At 46.9% G+C, this 15,607-nt stretch overlaps 5 protein-coding genes and 2 non-coding genes across 7 annotated transcripts; 3 read left to right on the top strand and 4 right to left on the bottom strand.

The window, feature by feature from the left end:
- Positions 1-1,131: 1,131 nt before the first annotated feature.
- Positions 1,132-2,311, bottom strand: EDB82DRAFT_182544 (uncharacterized protein). The gene has a single exon (XM_025735755.2). The coding sequence runs from the start codon at positions 1,940-1,942 to the stop codon at positions 1,145-1,147; it is 798 nt and encodes a 265-aa protein (XP_025586429.1). The 5' UTR covers positions 1,943-2,311; the 3' UTR covers positions 1,132-1,144.
- A 3,400-nt stretch (positions 2,312-5,711) lies between these two features.
- EDB82DRAFT_t126 lies at positions 5,712-5,783 on the top strand. The gene has a single exon. It is a non-coding gene; the product is annotated as a tRNA-Cys (tRNA).
- Positions 5,784-5,898: 115 nt separating this feature from the next.
- EDB82DRAFT_t127 lies at positions 5,899-5,970 on the top strand. Its single transcript has one exon. It is a non-coding gene; the product is annotated as a tRNA-Cys (tRNA).
- Positions 5,971-6,425: 455 nt separating this feature from the next.
- EDB82DRAFT_536997 (uncharacterized protein) lies at positions 6,426-7,583 on the bottom strand (the record flags this gene model as incomplete). The annotated part of the gene is made up of 4 exons (XM_025735753.2): positions 7,513-7,583; positions 7,300-7,453; positions 6,547-7,186; positions 6,426-6,491 (listed from the first exon to the last, which is right to left on the bottom strand). Exons 1-4 carry the CDS (start codon positions 7,562-7,564, stop codon positions 6,426-6,428), a joined length of 912 nt encoding a protein of 303 aa, XP_025586428.1. The 5' UTR covers positions 7,565-7,583.
- Positions 7,584-9,464: 1,881 nt separating this feature from the next.
- EDB82DRAFT_446069 (cytochrome P450) lies at positions 9,465-11,202 on the top strand (the record flags this gene model as incomplete). Its single annotated transcript, XM_025735752.2, has 2 exons — positions 9,465-9,659; positions 9,713-11,202. 2 exons carry the CDS (start codon positions 9,465-9,467, stop codon positions 11,039-11,041), a joined length of 1,524 nt encoding a protein of 507 aa, XP_025586427.1. The 3' UTR covers positions 11,042-11,202.
- Positions 11,203-11,205: 3 nt separating this feature from the next.
- EDB82DRAFT_500672 (uncharacterized protein) lies at positions 11,206-12,801 on the bottom strand. Its single transcript, XM_065608632.1, has 3 exons — positions 12,589-12,801; positions 11,505-12,499; positions 11,206-11,451 (listed from the first exon to the last, which is right to left on the bottom strand). Exons 1-3 carry the CDS (start codon positions 12,589-12,591, stop codon positions 11,361-11,363), a joined length of 1,089 nt encoding a protein of 362 aa, XP_065464960.1. The 5' UTR covers positions 12,592-12,801; the 3' UTR covers positions 11,206-11,360.
- Positions 12,802-12,951: 150 nt separating this feature from the next.
- EDB82DRAFT_500668 (uncharacterized protein) lies at positions 12,952-15,182 on the bottom strand. Its single transcript, XM_025735750.2, has 2 exons — positions 14,223-15,182; positions 12,952-14,174 (listed from the first exon to the last, which is right to left on the bottom strand). Exons 1-2 carry the CDS (start codon positions 14,808-14,810, stop codon positions 13,203-13,205), a joined length of 1,560 nt encoding a protein of 519 aa, XP_025586425.1. The 5' UTR covers positions 14,811-15,182; the 3' UTR covers positions 12,952-13,202.
- Positions 15,183-15,607: the final 425 nt, after the last annotated feature.

Raw genomic sequence — 15,607 nt, 5'->3', positions numbered from 1 at the left:
GGTATTCACCTGCCCAAGATAGTTTAAGTTTTGAGCCCTGTCGGTTCTTCAGATCTCTCCCCATCACAGTTACTGTATGGTACACATTCTGTCTGTTATCCACAAGCTTAAATATGACTCAGTTGAACCATTTTTCTTGGTTGGACTGACGTCAGTGAAGATATTCAAGCAGCACACTATTCTCATCGCAGCCATGCTCCGGACTCTTTCTGTACATAATTCTGGAGTCTCAATTGTACTCCGTATTCTAGGGAATGTCAGCTCACCGCTTTATCTAAAAGAGCGATCTGCGAATTGTCTGTGCTACGCGATGAAGCTATCACGTTTCACCGACAACATACCGCATGTTATTGAGATGTAGTTTCTTTTTGATACAGACGTTAATTGAGGTTGCATATTCAATGTCTTGGAAATCTCTTGGAGATCTGATAGACCCTGGATTTTTGGTGCAGCCAAGATGCCCAGAGATGCACCCCATGCGCGCCAAGGGCCAAGAGCTCTGACATTGAGCCGCCAAGACGTAAAACCGCACCAGGTGGTGCAAATGGCCAAAACTCAATTTGATGATGGCTTCATTCTTTTACGGTGAAACTGTTGGGCCATTACTACTTTGTAGTTCGAATCTTGAACGTGCAGGGCGAATAAAGCATTGGGAATCACTCATGTTGAGATGTTGATGAAATCCGAAAAATCCAGGTTTAAATGTATAGTTATTTCGAACATCCTATTTCATTTTACTTTATGATACCTTTACTAACAACACTTAGACGGCTAAGATGAAGTATTCGATCGTCTTATATACCTGGATGCTAGTCATCCACTCTATGTACTACTTATATACTCGGCCCTCCTATGGCAATACCAGACAATATGACTGGTTGAGCTCACCAACCTCAATCATTCAACTCAAAAACGGTTATACACAACATCTGAAATAGCTTCAATGGATTACAACTGAGGTTCGTATTTGACGAGTATTGTTTATATTCGACTTTAATTCTGTTGCTGCCTGTGAGATATCCTCACCACTGGTGCTATCTATCTTGCCATGCTTGCTCAGCATTCTACCTTTTCCACGCTCAAATAAAATACAGTACTCATACATCCTGGGTATCTTAGTGTCGCATCCATTCCAAATTGACTTTTAGTTGACGACCATGTACATGAGTGCGGACACGGCGAAAGATGCACACATAAAGTTGAAGCTGGGAGCGTGGACAGCTCCGCCCGCGGTTGTGGGCGTAGGAGTTGGCTCCTCGTTGGCTGCCTCGGCTGTCTGGCTAGGAGCACTCGATCTGGTCATCGAGGTGACCATCTGGCTAGGAGCTTGGGGAAGAGGCAGAGAGCCCGTGGGCTGTTCAGTGTCGATGGCGAGAACAGTGCTCTTGGTAGCGAGGTCTTCGTCCACGTCGGACAAGGGGTCTCCGTTCAGACTCTCTTTTGTAGACGAGGAAGAAACACTCGTCTCGATAAGTATGTTCTTGTGGACCTTGGTAGCAGACGCAGATCCTGTTGTCGTTGTGGCTGGAGCTTGAGTTTCGGGCTCAGACACAGGTTGAGGCTCAGACTTGGCCTCTGATTGAGCTTCAGACTGGGATTGGGGCTCATCGACATCTCGGCAGAGAACAGCAACGAGGTTGCCCTTCTGGCCGCGGCTAAGAAGAGATTCGGAGTCGGCTGAGACGTCACCACATGAAGCCATGATGAAGCCCTGAGTTTGTTGAACTGAGTCCTTGCAGGCAGCACTGCATGCCTTGCCACCAGTGAAGTCGTTGGGGGTACAGTCTGCGAGTGGCGTATCGTATGCTGCAATACAGTTTGATGGGAAAGACTTGTCGCTTATCGACTCAAAGTCGGATAGCTTGAGGGATCCTGCTGAAGCGGTGCCAGCCATGAGAAGGAAAGATAGCTGAAGCCATCGTCTTGTAGATTGTCCAGTCATTGTGAATGATGTGTTGTGTATGAGAACAAGTGTTAAGAATATTGTTTCCAAAATGAAAGTTTTGATCAAGTTATCGAAAGTGCTCAAGCTCAGTTATATGACGAGCTGATTGTGGCTTGGCTCAGACTTGAAGCATTGATATAGATCTTTGGTTCAATAAAACGGGAACCCAGTTGAAACGCGCTAGGATGCTGACAACCAACAAGCTGAAGGATCGTGGTCTCGATTTGAGAAATGAAGTTTGGATGTTTCTAATGTTTATGCGTTGCGTTTCAGTGAAACAATTTGTAGGTAGTTCGTTTCAGTCCAAAAGGTTGAGACTGAAAGGTGACGAATAGATGGGATGTCCAAGATGTATTAAATAAAACGGGTGAGTTGTTTATGCGATATCGGCGATAATTAAATGATTGTTTCTGTAAACCGAAGGAATTTGATCGGCGTTTCGTGTCCAGAGTGTAACGACTTGAGGACAAGGGAAATGAAAGTGTCGTAGATGATAACGTCGAGTGATGGTCTCGGTGATGGATACACGCCAAGAGAAAGCAATAAAATGTAAGTAATGCCAGGTAAAGAGACAAATAAATATGCGAGTGATGTAGCAAATAAATAAAAGGAGAGTCAAGAGGTATTGATTGACTGATGGTTCTCGAGTGCAAGCAAAGGCGAGGGAGCACAGCTTTCCTCTACAAGGTTGTCGGTTTTACAGCTGAAACGAGTGGTGTCAACCTGTTTACTCTTCTAGACAGGAAGAGAAGGGAAGATGAATAAATAAATAAATAAAGGGGATGCACAAATTCTTAAGGATGGAACGAGGAAGGACGAAGGATAAATAATTATGGGAATACTAGCAAGAGTGGGAATGGGAATATGGGGAAATTCTGGAGAGGCCGAGAGAGAAGCTGAGAAGGAAGAACGGGAAGGGAACGGATGATCAGGGATGCAATATGTACAGAGTACATCTAACTACTACGCAGAAACTATTGGATGGAGCTCCCATCATTGTACAAAAAGGGACATGTAATGCACATCACTAGCTCCTACGCGAGGGTTCTTTTGGGGGTTGAAACCTCGAGATGGCGCATCACAATTCGAGAGAGTAGACTCTGCCGATGGATTGGGTGGAGATACTTCGAGATCATCAGGGGCTAGTCTCGTAGACGATGATGGATTTTTCTCTTTCAGTCTTGGCCTGACGTCACACCAACCGTGAGTCTCTCTCAGATTGCTTCAGATTACAGTCTATTATTGCTTCTTTACCGGGGTTGTTGTTGTGTTTGCTCATGAAACCAACCATGACTTTTGTATTGCACAGAGCACAGCATGGTCTTGTACTCTGCCAACAGCATGTTTGCCTTTGCCCCTCCTCGTATTCCTTTCTCCCAAGCCTCCCGTGATGGTGATATGATGTGCAAGTAAAAAGGAAAAAAGAAAGAAAAAAGTTAGAGAACAGACTTCGTTTCAGACCGTTTGTTTCGGGTTTCGTTCCAACCCACCACACGCACTGACACTCGAGCAAATCAGAGTCTCTAGATGGGTGACGCCAAGTACACCACATACAAAGTCTATGTTGTGGCTCGAGTCAGAATGAGGGGTCTAATGGATTCTAGAATTCTTCACTTGCTCATGTTGGTGTCGAGGATTTTTTATACCTTTTTGACAGTATTTTCTGTGGTTTTACCTCTCGTCAAAAAATGGTGATGCTTCCTTTGATGGTCAGAACCATCTAAAAGACCCCGTATGAACCCTTGTCAAATCCCTCCTGTAGTAAAATTGGTCCCCAGAAAATACCCATCTTTTGGCGGATCGAAAAGTGGAAATGCCGTCTGTCAAAGTCAAAGCAACCAGGGATATGAGCTGAGGGTACAAAAAGTAAGCGGCAAGAACACAGCCTGCATCACACCAAGTCTGAGTAGACATTTTCGTCACTTGTCAAAGTACAAAGAACTTAAATTCCCGTGAGACGCGATAATGGAAGGAATGTGGCTTTGTAAACTTCCGACAGAACGTCAAGCTGGAAAACTCTCATGCCATCCAAGCTGGAACAAAGGGTTTTTGCGCATGCTTCTACCCAAAGTAACGCACATGTTATTGTTTCGGAACGGATTCGGCACTCACAATGATCAGCATCAGCTATCAGCCTTTGTCTAGCCTCTTTGTATACTGATCGTCAGGACTATTCCGCCAAGAGCACGACCCTCTTGTTTGAGGTCGCCCAAATGAGTAATCCATATGACCCATCAAGCAATGTTACTCCTCTGACGGCACTCTAGTCTCCCTTATTGATTGTGACCTCGGCAAGTCAAGGGGGAAATTCGTCCGGTCAGGGCTCGAGTGAACTCTTTGTCAATAATATCCCTCGATACGCATCGTCATAAGAAGATGGGATCGGAAGGGTCTTTTCATCGTTCGAGTGGGTTAGCTCAGCCACGTCGACGCGACATCCAAGGGTGATTATCGAGAATACTGTCAGTTATGAGGTAGCACTAGACTTACTTGACAGCAACGTCAAACCAATAACTAGCCATAAGTAGAATGCCTATCGTCAATTCGGGAGTCTCTAGACCCGGTATCGTTAATCAGTTCACTGTCCATGCTATCACATTACACTAGCATGGTATGTAATAACCGCCCATAGTCACTATTCATGCCTGAAGCCCTCGGTTATAGAATCTTGAGTCTTTTACTTACACCGGCGCAGAATGTCAACACCAGTCGTTCGGGATGATACTACCATACCACTAACTAACCAGCGGGGGCTCAGAATCCGATGTCACGGTTCAACGTCATTGACGCGTTGTGTCGCAGGGTTCTCCTAGCCTTCAATTAAATGGACCGGGGTTGTCTGTCACTGGACTTGCCATCCAGCAACTTGGGACAATATTGAATCTCATTTTACAAGTGAAGATCGTTACTCCAATGATAGTCATAAGACGCAAGTTGTGAGTGGTCTTTGCGTAATATCGTCATGCTTCTTATTGGGATAAGAGAAGGTTTGGGCTGCCTCAGAGTGTTGTCGATCTGCGTCGCTTGTCGGGTTGACCGTTGACTTTTCCATCGTTGTCACGTAAGCGAGGTCACCACTATTCGATGTGATCAGGGTCTCTGTCACAGAAGTTGGCCGCTCAATTGATCAAGCAAATAGCCTTTTACTGTCTTGTGATTGGTTTTAATGATGGCTCACAAGTCTGGGCAGTTACCCATACCCAATAATGGCTGGTGAGAGCGTCAAAGCGGTTTAGTGTAACTATTTGTACCTCCTACCAAGCTGGGACCAGCAAAAGACAACGTTTTGATCACCTTGCCTCAGTTACCAGTTGGATAGAAATGCTCCTGACCAGTTCCGGTAGTGATGCAGCACTTTTCCGCACACGGAAAATAGTAAATGTGTGACTCGTTGAAAGAGACTTGACCATCAGCCACTTAATTGCCACCAATTATAGAGAGGTTGTTATTTCATCACGAGTCAATACAATGACATGACTGCGGCGGGAATCCCGGCAGGACGTTAGTGAACGGACGTTCATGTCAGACTTTTTCACCAGAGATAGCGGTCGCAACTCAAAACCTTCAACTGCACAAACCGTTTCTCTTTTTAAACTTTTCTTATCCTACCTTGTTAATTGTGACAGACAAATATTTCGCTCTCTCGCTATTGGATCTACTCGTCCCCTTGTTACCCTGGACAGAGACGTGTTGACGAGTCGAGAAGATAGCTGATATCTGTGACTACTTAAAGCTAAATGACTGGGTTTTCTTCAACAATCAGACAGGATCGATAGCTCAGTGGTAGAGCGAGGGATTGCAGATCCCTAGGCCGCGTGTTCGAACCACGCTCGGTCCTCTCTTTTGCCGACAATCAACATTTTTCAGTGATATGTCCTTTTTGTGCTTCAACGCCACGTAGCATCTAAGAGATATATGCACAAACAACAACACTACATTCAAAAACAACTCGAGGATCGATAGCTCAGCGGTAGAGCGAGGGATTGCAGATCCCTAGGTCACGTGTTCGATCCACGTTCGGTCCTTACCTTTTGACATTTTGGTATATTTCTCTTTTTATCAACTCGTTTGTATGGTTTGATGTACGTATATTTGACCTGGTTTGACGTGGAAATTATTTTTAATACTATGCCTTGACCTGCTTCTAGATGAAACTGTGCATGTCTTACTTTTAATATGCTCATATCACTACGTAAGCACACCTACATTCTCAACGTGGCCTATAATCGGACATGAAGCGAGGTAGTTTACTGACCAGCTGAAAAGGCTTGCGCCTTAAGAGGATGTGTGGCTGAGGTCGCATGTATGAGTTGTATATTTTCAATATTTGTCTTGCAAAAGCTCGATCACTAAGTTGTCTGATGGCAATGGTTATGGATATAAGAGACATCTATAATAATAGCAAAAACTAAACACAGAAAGAACTATCGTGGACACGGCTAGAACTATCTTTCCAGTATATCACCGCCACCCAATAACCTTACAAGATGTTAACAATATCGCTAGCCACCTGAGCAGTGTTGACTCCAAAATTCGCGGGTGTAGTCTGCCATATCTGTTAGCTCAAACTTCTTCTTTACCAAACGTCTTGAACCAAATACCTGAAGGTAAAGAACACCATCCTCAATAACAACCCCGTTGTAGGATCTCTTCGTTTGTTCTACAATACGGATGTAAACGGTATGCTTATCCATCCCTTCGAGAAGGCCATCTCGAAGCATATCGTCCTCACCAAACTTTTCATATTCGAGCTGCGTGACCAAACCATCGAAATATGCGAGGTGGATATCCCCGAAATTACGCTCCCAACCGCTATCAGCATCAGAGCTGCTTTTCAGTTTCTCAAAATTTGCTTCAAAATTGGGAACAAGAGAAATGTCCTGATTGAGCATCTCTTTGAGCTTTTCTTGTATCTTCCCGATAGAATTGTTATAGCCGTCTTTGATTGAGGTTCTTGCGATGAAGCTCATGGGCCTTGGTGAAGGGGCATCGTTAAGCGCTTTGGTGAGATTGTTGTTGTCGGCAGCATCGGATGTATTAACCCCTAGGTTTTGTTCGTTAAAGATGATGACAAGCTGACCCTCAGAGGATACTTTGACAGCACAGTAGGATATGGTCTTTGTGTTATCACAGTCGATAGTTATAACATGGGCGGCACAGATCTCATTGATCTCATCCCTAGCTTCGTTTCCATTTCGGTCAACAAACTCGCGCAATTGATATAAAATGCCATCAATATATCTGGACAAGAGACAAAGATAAGTAAGCTTCCGACAGATTTCTTGGGTAAACTCCTCTTAATCGATTGTGCACCCTGAAACCTTCAAGATAAGGTTGAACGTCTGAAAACAAACCTGGCAATGAGATCCCCGACAGATGTTTCATAACCGCAATTCTGGGCATAGGGGTAAAAGGCCCACGGATCAACGGCAACAGTCCATGGCCGACCAAGTACTCCAGAGAGCATCTCTTCGTATTCGCCCTTCTTGTTCTCCCAGGAATCTCGAACTGGATACATGTAAGTGAGCTACTCTTTCCAGAAACTTGAACACAAGAGACCAACATACTATCCTTGCGGGCAGCAAGAGACATCTTCCCGGCGCGTGGAAGTCGGGACATAATGTGTTGAAGATCAGAGACAACGAGTTTGAACCTAAACTAGCTAGTGCTCTATAAAAGAAAATTGTTGCTCAGAAGCAGAAGCTCTTCGATATCTTGAAGTTGGTGCGAGTCATATAGCTTTTATGCCTTTTGGGCATTCAAGCATCTAATGGAATATGCAGACTAGTCAGCGGGCACCAACCAGAAGCTGATAGAGCGACGGTATCTGAGACTATCTAACCTTGAACTTCACGGAATTAGTTTACTCAATTCGGTCTACAGCCAATAGCGCGTGCTTGGGACCGATTTAACAGGCATTCCGATGAGTTGTCTAGTCTAGATTATCTACAGCCAGCCACATGAAGCTCGGCTAACCTCTTTGAAAATTCAAGTGGTTGAAAACGCCGAAAAAAAACACACCCAGCTGAAAGCATGGCAGTCCTTAGTCCGTGCCAATTTTTTATCTTCTTTAGGTATACATGATATTCACTTTCCTGATGGATATTCAGTTGTCAACACACATATCAGCAGAACAAATTCTTAGACAGCATAACTCGGAAGTGATTTTATAACTGTGCATCGCCATATCTGTCTTTGCATGTTGACTGACAAAGCATTTGGTTCCTATTGGCTCACAAAGTCCATTATCACCTCTTCTTGTTTGCCTCTGGGAGCAATAGAATTGAAAATGAACTCAGCCACTGCCAGGCTTCTAGAACTTTGACAAACTATTCGAGTTGTCATAATCAAGTCAAACAATACCTCAGTAAGAATACCAGTATCATGTCCTTCTCGGGTTCTCTGAGAGCCTCTTCTAACATAATCACCAGTGGTAAGAACCGAGCCCAACTATGGTATACGTGGTTTGGTAGCCAAGTAAGGTTAATTCGATCTTTTCAGAATATGAATGAAATCTTATGTTGTTGCTTCTATGGTTTTGAACTCGGTTACGGGAGTCTCTGGCCACCAGAGGGTGTAGTTATGCTGGTTCAACTTTGGGGTATTGTCATAGGAATACATTATCTAGAAGGCCGTGAAAATACTCTGAGCTTTAACAAGAAGTTTACTATTCTGTTTCACCGAGAATCTAATGATAAAAATGCAAAAAGAAAAAGAAAAAGAAAAAGAAAAAAACATACAACACCGAGGATTCGCTGGTCGTCACCGACCCAACTACTAATTCAGCACTTATCAGTTTATCGAACGGAGAGCGGACGGGATCCCGAGTTGTCTGATAGCTATGGTCGTATGTGTTTGTCCACTGAATAAACAGAACCTATATAGACGTGGATTGGTAGACTCACAGCAGAAATGGGCAGTGCAAGGATACAACACCAAGCAACTCACCACAGGACATAACAGCAAAACATACCAACCACTTCCTTTTCTTCTTAAATTGCTTATTTGATAGCAGATTTCTGTGTCATGGCCACTCTCCTTGGTGGAATTACAATTCCCTGGGAGCTGAGCAATGTAGGGATAGCCTCAACTCTTTCCAAGACAAGTGCGAATACGAATGCGAAAACCCACAATGCGTATTCGGCACTGTTGCAGCTTCCAGCAAGCTATATGCTCCTAGTATAGCTCAAGACATATGATAACCCTGAAATAACTTACAGTAGAAGCTTACATCTTTGGCAGTATCATTGGCCAGAGACAAGTCGACGAATCCTTCTGCGTATCGACATGTTGATAACCGGCAGCAGCACCAATCAACAATGGCTTTGACCCCGTGTCGAGGCTTGGCTATAATTACGAAGAGGGCAAATCGAGATGTAATACTCCTTAGATTATGGGAGGAACGCCCTGCTTGACTCGTTATCTTCGGGACTTTCAGCTTTTGTCTTTCGTATAAAATCTTCCAGTTCCCTTCGATCTATCTTTTCAACCAGCAGCACGACATCTCTTCTCTCTTCCCATGTTCACTCTACTCATATATCCCTTATGGGCTTTAGCAGCTCTCTTGGCTATCATAATCGCCAACTTCTTGTATCAGCAGCTTCCTCGAAGACGTCATGAACCCCCGCTGGTTTTCCACTGGTTCCCTTTCTTTGGAAACGCAGTCGCTTACGGCCTGGATCCTTGTGGTTTCTTTGAGAAGTGCCGGGAGAAGGTAGACAGACAGTAGTTTATATTCTTTGGCTCACTAGCTAACTCATCTTCTAGCATGGCGATGTCTTTACCTTTATCCTCTTCGGTCGAAAAATCGTTGCTTGCCTCGGCGTCGATGGCAACGATTTCGTTCTCAACAGTCGCCTCCAGGATGCCAACGCAGAAGAAGTCTACGGTCCATTGACGATCCCCGTCTTTGGCAGCGATGTCGTATACGATTGTCCCAACTCGAAGCTCATGGAACAAAAGAAGTTTGTCAAGTTTGGCCTTACTCAAAAAGCCCTCGAATCCCACGTCCAGCTGATTGAGCGAGAGGTTCTCGACTATGTCGAAACTGATCCATCCCTTTCTGGGAAGACTGGTACAATCGATGTCTCCAAAGCAATGGCTGAGATAACTGTCTTTACTGCGTCCCGTTCGTTACAGGGCGAGGAAGTTCGGAGGAAACTCACTGCCGAGTTTGCTGCTCTATATCACGATCTTGACCTAGGATTTAGACCTGTCAACTTTCTATTTCCATGGCTTCCATTACCCCACAATCGAAAAAGAGATGCCGCTCATGCAAAGATGCGAGAAGTTTATATGGATATCATCAACGACCGAAGAAAAGGGAGCAGTGGCTCGGAAGAGGGTACAGATATGATAGCCAACTTGATGGGCTGCACCTACAAGGACGGACAGCCTGTCCCCGACAAGGAAATCGCCCACATGATGATCACTCTACTCATGGCAGGCCAGCACTCCTCATCTTCCGCCAGTTCTTGGATTGTACTCCATCTTGCTTCGTCTCCCGACATCACCGAAGAACTTTATCAGGAACAACTCGTGAACTTGAGTGTTGACGGTGCTCTACCTCCCCTTCAATACTCTGACCTCGACAAACTACCTCTTCTCCAGAATGTTGTCAAGGAGACTCTCCGTGTCCACTCTTCCATCCACTCGATCCTGCGAAAAGTCAAGACACCCATGCAAGTTCCCAATTCTCCTTTCATGATCACCACAGACAAAGTCATCCTCGCTTCACCTACAGTCACCGCAATGAGTGAAGAGCACTTTGAGAACGCCAAAGCTTGGAACCCTCATCGATGGGACCACAGGGCAAAGGAGGAGGTCGACACCGACGATGTTATCGATTACGGATATGGAGCCGTGTCTAAAGGAACGAAGAGCCCTTACTTGCCCTTTGGTGCTGGCAGACATCGCTGTATTGGAGAGAAGTTTGCCTATGTCAACTTGGGTGTCATTGTTGCTACATTGGTGCGCAACTTTAGGCTTTCGACTGTTGATGGTAGGCCTGGAGTCCCAGCAACTGACTATACTTCCCTATTCTCACGACCCGCTCAACCTGCGTTTATTCGGTGGGAGCGTAGGAGGAAGGGTTAGCGGGTTGTTGGTGGAATAAGGGAGTGCCTGAAGAGACTGAACCTCAAGTTATAGTAGTCCCCAACAGTCTGTAATATTATTAGAAAGGGTCTTGCGCGACACCTAACGTCAACCTAGGCGGAACAGGTCACAAAACTTCTGATGTGCCATCTGTTTCACGCAAAATGGAATCAAGAATAATCTTTTGCAGTTCTAGTCAGTAAAAGCTAATATAGAGGAGCGTCTGCCGAGCCTTGTTTTCATGTTCATCAATGAATCGTCACACCCGAGCATCTTCTAACGGTCATGGTATAATAAATCTGCCCATAAATCCACCTCCTTACTGTTGCGAACCACCCTGTCCAGGTTGTCCGTTGGCACCATCAGCACCGCCGAAGGGGTTGCCTCCTCCACCCATCATGGATCGAGCCCTGTGGTTCTGATTAGCTCATGCAATATGCGATACATAGAATGCGTGACTTACATCTCTCCGATCTGAGGGTCGGACATGAGGCTGTTGAGGTCGGGCATGCCACCTCCAGAAGAGTATCGGTCGGCCATGTCGCGAAGACGAGGGTTGCTCATCAAGTTACTCATGAGGTCAGGGTTGCTCATGAGCTTCTGAGCCATGTTGGCGAACATGGGGTTGCTCATGATGCTACCAAGGTCGGGCATACCGCCAGCACCAGCGCCGCCAGCACCACCAGCGCCGCCAGCGCCGCCAAACATGCTGGCAAGGCTGCTCAGATCAGGCATTCCACCGGCGTTGGCATCATTACCAGCGCTGGGGGAAGCGCGGGGAAGAGAGTCCTCCTCGGCCTCCATCTCCTGAACGCGGCGCTTGGCCGTCTCGTAACCCTTCTTCATGGCATCAGAACCACCGTTACCCTCGTGCTGGATGCCACGGTCGTAGGCCTCCATAGCACCGCGAGCATCACCGAGAGCGAATCTGGCAAGGCCAAGGCGGGACCAGGCCTTTGTGTAAGCGGGGTCAATGGTGACGGCGGACTCAGCATCAGAGCGAGCGGAAGCGTGGTCCTTGTTGGCGGAGTGGGCGGCAGCACGGTTGGAAAGGTAGACAGCGTTGCTGGCGTTGATGGCCAAAGCCTGAGTGTAGAAGTTGATGGCAGCACTGTAGTCCTTCTGGGCCATGGCAGCGTTACCCTTTGACTTCAGAGCCTCGGCCTCCTTCTTCTGTTCCTCGGTGAGCACGACGGGTGCGGGAGTAGGAGCGGCGGCGGGCTTATCAGCGCGGGCCTTCTCGAAGACGGAGTAAATTTGAAGGAGGTTCTGCGATCCGATGGCTGCTGAGACGGCAGAGGTATCGGTAGGGTCGACCTTGAAAGACTCGGCGATACAGTTGATGGCAACATCGATGGAGTCCTTGTCGTCGGCGGTAAGGGTACCATCGTTTGTTGAGGCAGAAAGGAAATCGCAGATAGCGAGCGCAAGGCGCTGCTTGGAACTATGAGTAGAGGCCTATAGTAAAGAGTTAGCCACATGTCCATAGCACGAAAGTCATGACAAGTATCCTGCATTTCTTGATACTGCGGGGTGTTTGCGCTTACCATGGCGAATGAAGAAGACCTGTAGAACAGGCTGTGGAGAGGATGGGGAGGAAAGAAGAGAGAGGTTCGAAATACAAACCCAACAGACAAAGTACCAATGAGAGGAGACAAGGGAGGTTACTCGGTGAGGAGGTGAGCAAGGTTAGTCCCAAGATCAAGTGTAAAAAGGCCCCGCGGTTGAGACGTCGTGGAGTTTGGCTGGAAGGTTCCACGTGGGGCTGGTAGCAACCGATCCAGTGATGTGGGGGATGATGCGGGCACCTAGATATAGGCGCCTAAGTAGGCCTAGGGGATAATGAAACATGAATATGTAGAATTTAAATATCCAGTATATCAACTCCTTGCAGGATCATGACTAAAATGTAAGTCCACCAAAATAAAACGTTTATTCATTGTGTTCAGCAAGTGAATAATTTGTAGCTATTGGGTTGCACCATCTACTAGCAAAAGAGGCGATTTATTTATTCCCGATACACCTCCCTCATTATAAGGTCCCGACTCCTAGGACAAAATCCCCAAGTCGCTTTGTAAAACCATAACTCCATCTCAATGCAAGTATTCTTTATCCATCCCTCGCCCTGTCTTTGGAGTAGCAATATCTATCTTAGCTCCTCTCACTTTCGACGCCTGGCTCTGTCGACATTCTTCACCCGTCGGTTTCCAATCGCAGCCACCTTACGGTACTTGGTGTACAGTCTGAGCATGTCTTTGATCACCACGTAAAGACACCCACCCACAAGACTTCGTCCCCATTGCTGTTGGAGTAGACCTGGGCGCATGAAGCCTCCTCGGAAGAGTGATGGCGTGGCAGTCATTTGTTTAGGAAGGGCCATGCGAAGAAGCTCGCCCATGGCATAAGAGATACCCGGAAGTATCAAGGCACTAACGATCGCGTTGGATACCCCGGACAGGATCGTTCCCAGACCAGGACGACGAGCGGGCGGTGCTTGGGGAGCCTCGTGTTGGTTTTGCTGAGCAGCTTGGTTCTCGGCTCCAGGTTCGGGAACAATGACAGGCGCAAGGTCAACAGCTGGTTCTGCGGCCGGGTTTTGAGGTGCTTCGATCGGGGCAGGAGGTAAGTCTTCTTCACCCTCCTCAGCTGGCAGGATCACTGGGTTCTCATCGTTGAGAAGATCTAGTTGGGGCATCTCATTGTCCTCAGCTTGTTGGTCCCATGCACCATTATCCTCATTGTCGACGTCCTCAATGACAAGCTCTATAACAACCCCCCCACCGCCCTGGCCCTCTGCATCCCCAGGCGCTCTTGGTCCCAGGGCATCGACCTCGCCATCGTCGTCGGCCTCATCGCCCTCGAGAGCCTCGATAAGACCGTTGAGGAAGCCCAAGACGCCGCCTTCCCCGCGCTGCTCCGGTTGTCGTTCGTTGGCGGGCGGCTGATCTCGTCGGGGTTCGATTGGGGGAAGGCCCATTATCTGTCGGTTCAGGTTGACTTCGTACGGGAGAACGAATTCGCGCCAGAGGTTCAAATAGACTGATCGAATGTACGGGAACACGGCCATCGCGAGCTGAGGCGAGGGAGGCCAATCGAAGAAGCTGTCATCATGCATGACGTGGTAGACACCATACTGTCTCTTTGTTAGTCTATGCTCGGATTAAAAAAAGTTTACACATACCAGCGAAGCTGTGGACAGGAATACTTTGTTCGCAAACCATGGCATCAATTGTCCGACGAGGAGAGCTGGTCCTACGTTGGTTAGGACCAGTGCCTTTCCCAACCTTTGGCCCCCAGTCGTCAATGCTCTTGAGACTTGTCCATTCGCCCAAGCTTCAGGACCGAGGACATAGTCGACTAAAGCCTGACGGCCTGCAAACGCCCACATGGCAGATACTCCATACATCTGGAGACTGAACTGCGCACCAATTGTAACAGATGAGAGCAACATGAAAGGGCTCGCGCGTGTAAACCTATTTGCAACGGCGTCTGTCACAGAGACTATGGGGTCCCAGGGCCCTTCCATTTGAATACGATCTTTGCATACGGGACACTGGAGGGGTTTGTTGGAACGTTCGCAGTCTGTTACCCATGAAAGCATGCAATCTTGGTGGGCTTCGAGGGTGCATCCGCATGGGTCGACCCATGACCCCGGGGGGTCTGAAGGCTCTTCGTCTGTCAGACAGATGAAGCATCGTCGAGGAGCGTCAGTCGGCTTTTGCGGTGGGATAGCGGCTGCATCGGGCGCATTTTGGATTCCTGACGCCATGGTTGAAGATTGCTACCTCGGATCGCGTGCCGAGCGGGCAAAACGGTGGAATTCGAGAGGTGAGTTATCGATGGTAAAAATCTATGTTATCGCATGTTATTACTGTAACAACGCAAGTAAACAGATTTGGGATCGGAAAACAAAAGGAGTCTTATCTCAGACTTGGATGCTGATGATGATGATGGATGTTTAGATGTGGCACGGAACGCGGCGGCTCGAACTAGCTCAAGTGGGGCCTGACATCACCATAGATCTTGATTGATCTGAGGAAAGGGCCAATCAAAATAATGAGACGCATAATACAACTAACAATATCGACGTACCCAGGCAGCACATGATATAAATATCTGTTTTTGTCTTTGAATGTATGCTCCTCAGGTTATTATTCAAGGATGTTTGATCACCTACGACATCGTGGATCAGCTGGAATGGGGCGCTGCGAGGGTCTTGCTTTCCAGCTGGCATATGAGTCAAAGAACTCTCCCGTTAAGAAGAAGAGACTTGATGACAAAGGAGAATTGTAGTAAAAATGCAACACCGTTTTTGACAGTTTCCAGGTACAGTAGTGTTGTCTACTAGTGCAGCAACACTGTTACTGCAACAGTGATAATTGAGTTCACGAAATAGTATCGTGGCGTATATTGACCCCCAGCCCCATCACAAGGAACTTTTTTGCGACAAAACACTTCCGTGATTCATGAGGTTTCCTTTACTGCCTAGATAGGAATGAGTCTTGAGCCTTCCTCGTGTTCTCACCAGAATAATTTCCTACATGTTGATGCAACTTGTTGGTGCGG

Source organism: Fusarium venenatum, assembly GCF_020744135.1.
Source record: "Fusarium venenatum strain MPI-CAGE-CH-0201 chromosome Unknown EDB82scaffold_2, whole genome shotgun sequence".
Classification (NCBI taxonomy): Eukaryota; Fungi; Ascomycota; class Sordariomycetes; order Hypocreales; family Nectriaceae; genus Fusarium; species Fusarium venenatum.
This window is presented reverse-complemented; position numbering and strand designations above follow the sequence as displayed.

Bases quoted from the DNA above. Each gene is read 5' to 3' on its own strand.
- EDB82DRAFT_182544 (XM_025735755.2), bottom strand. From the start codon at position 1,942: ATGACTGGACAATCTACAAGACGATGGCTTCAGCTATCTTTCCTTCTC.
- EDB82DRAFT_500672 (XM_065608632.1), bottom strand. The intron at 11,452-11,504 runs GTAAGTCACGCA...TCAGAACCACAG, and splicing joins GACCCTCAGATCGGAGAGAT to GGCTCGATCCATGATGGGTG.
- EDB82DRAFT_500668 (XM_025735750.2), bottom strand. From the start codon at position 14,810: ATGGCGTCAGGAATCCAAAATGCGCCCGATGCAGCCGCTATCCCACCG. The intron at 14,175-14,222 runs GTATGTGTAAAC...ACAAAGAGACAG, and splicing joins TCCTGTCCACAGCTTCGCTG to TATGGTGTCTACCACGTCAT.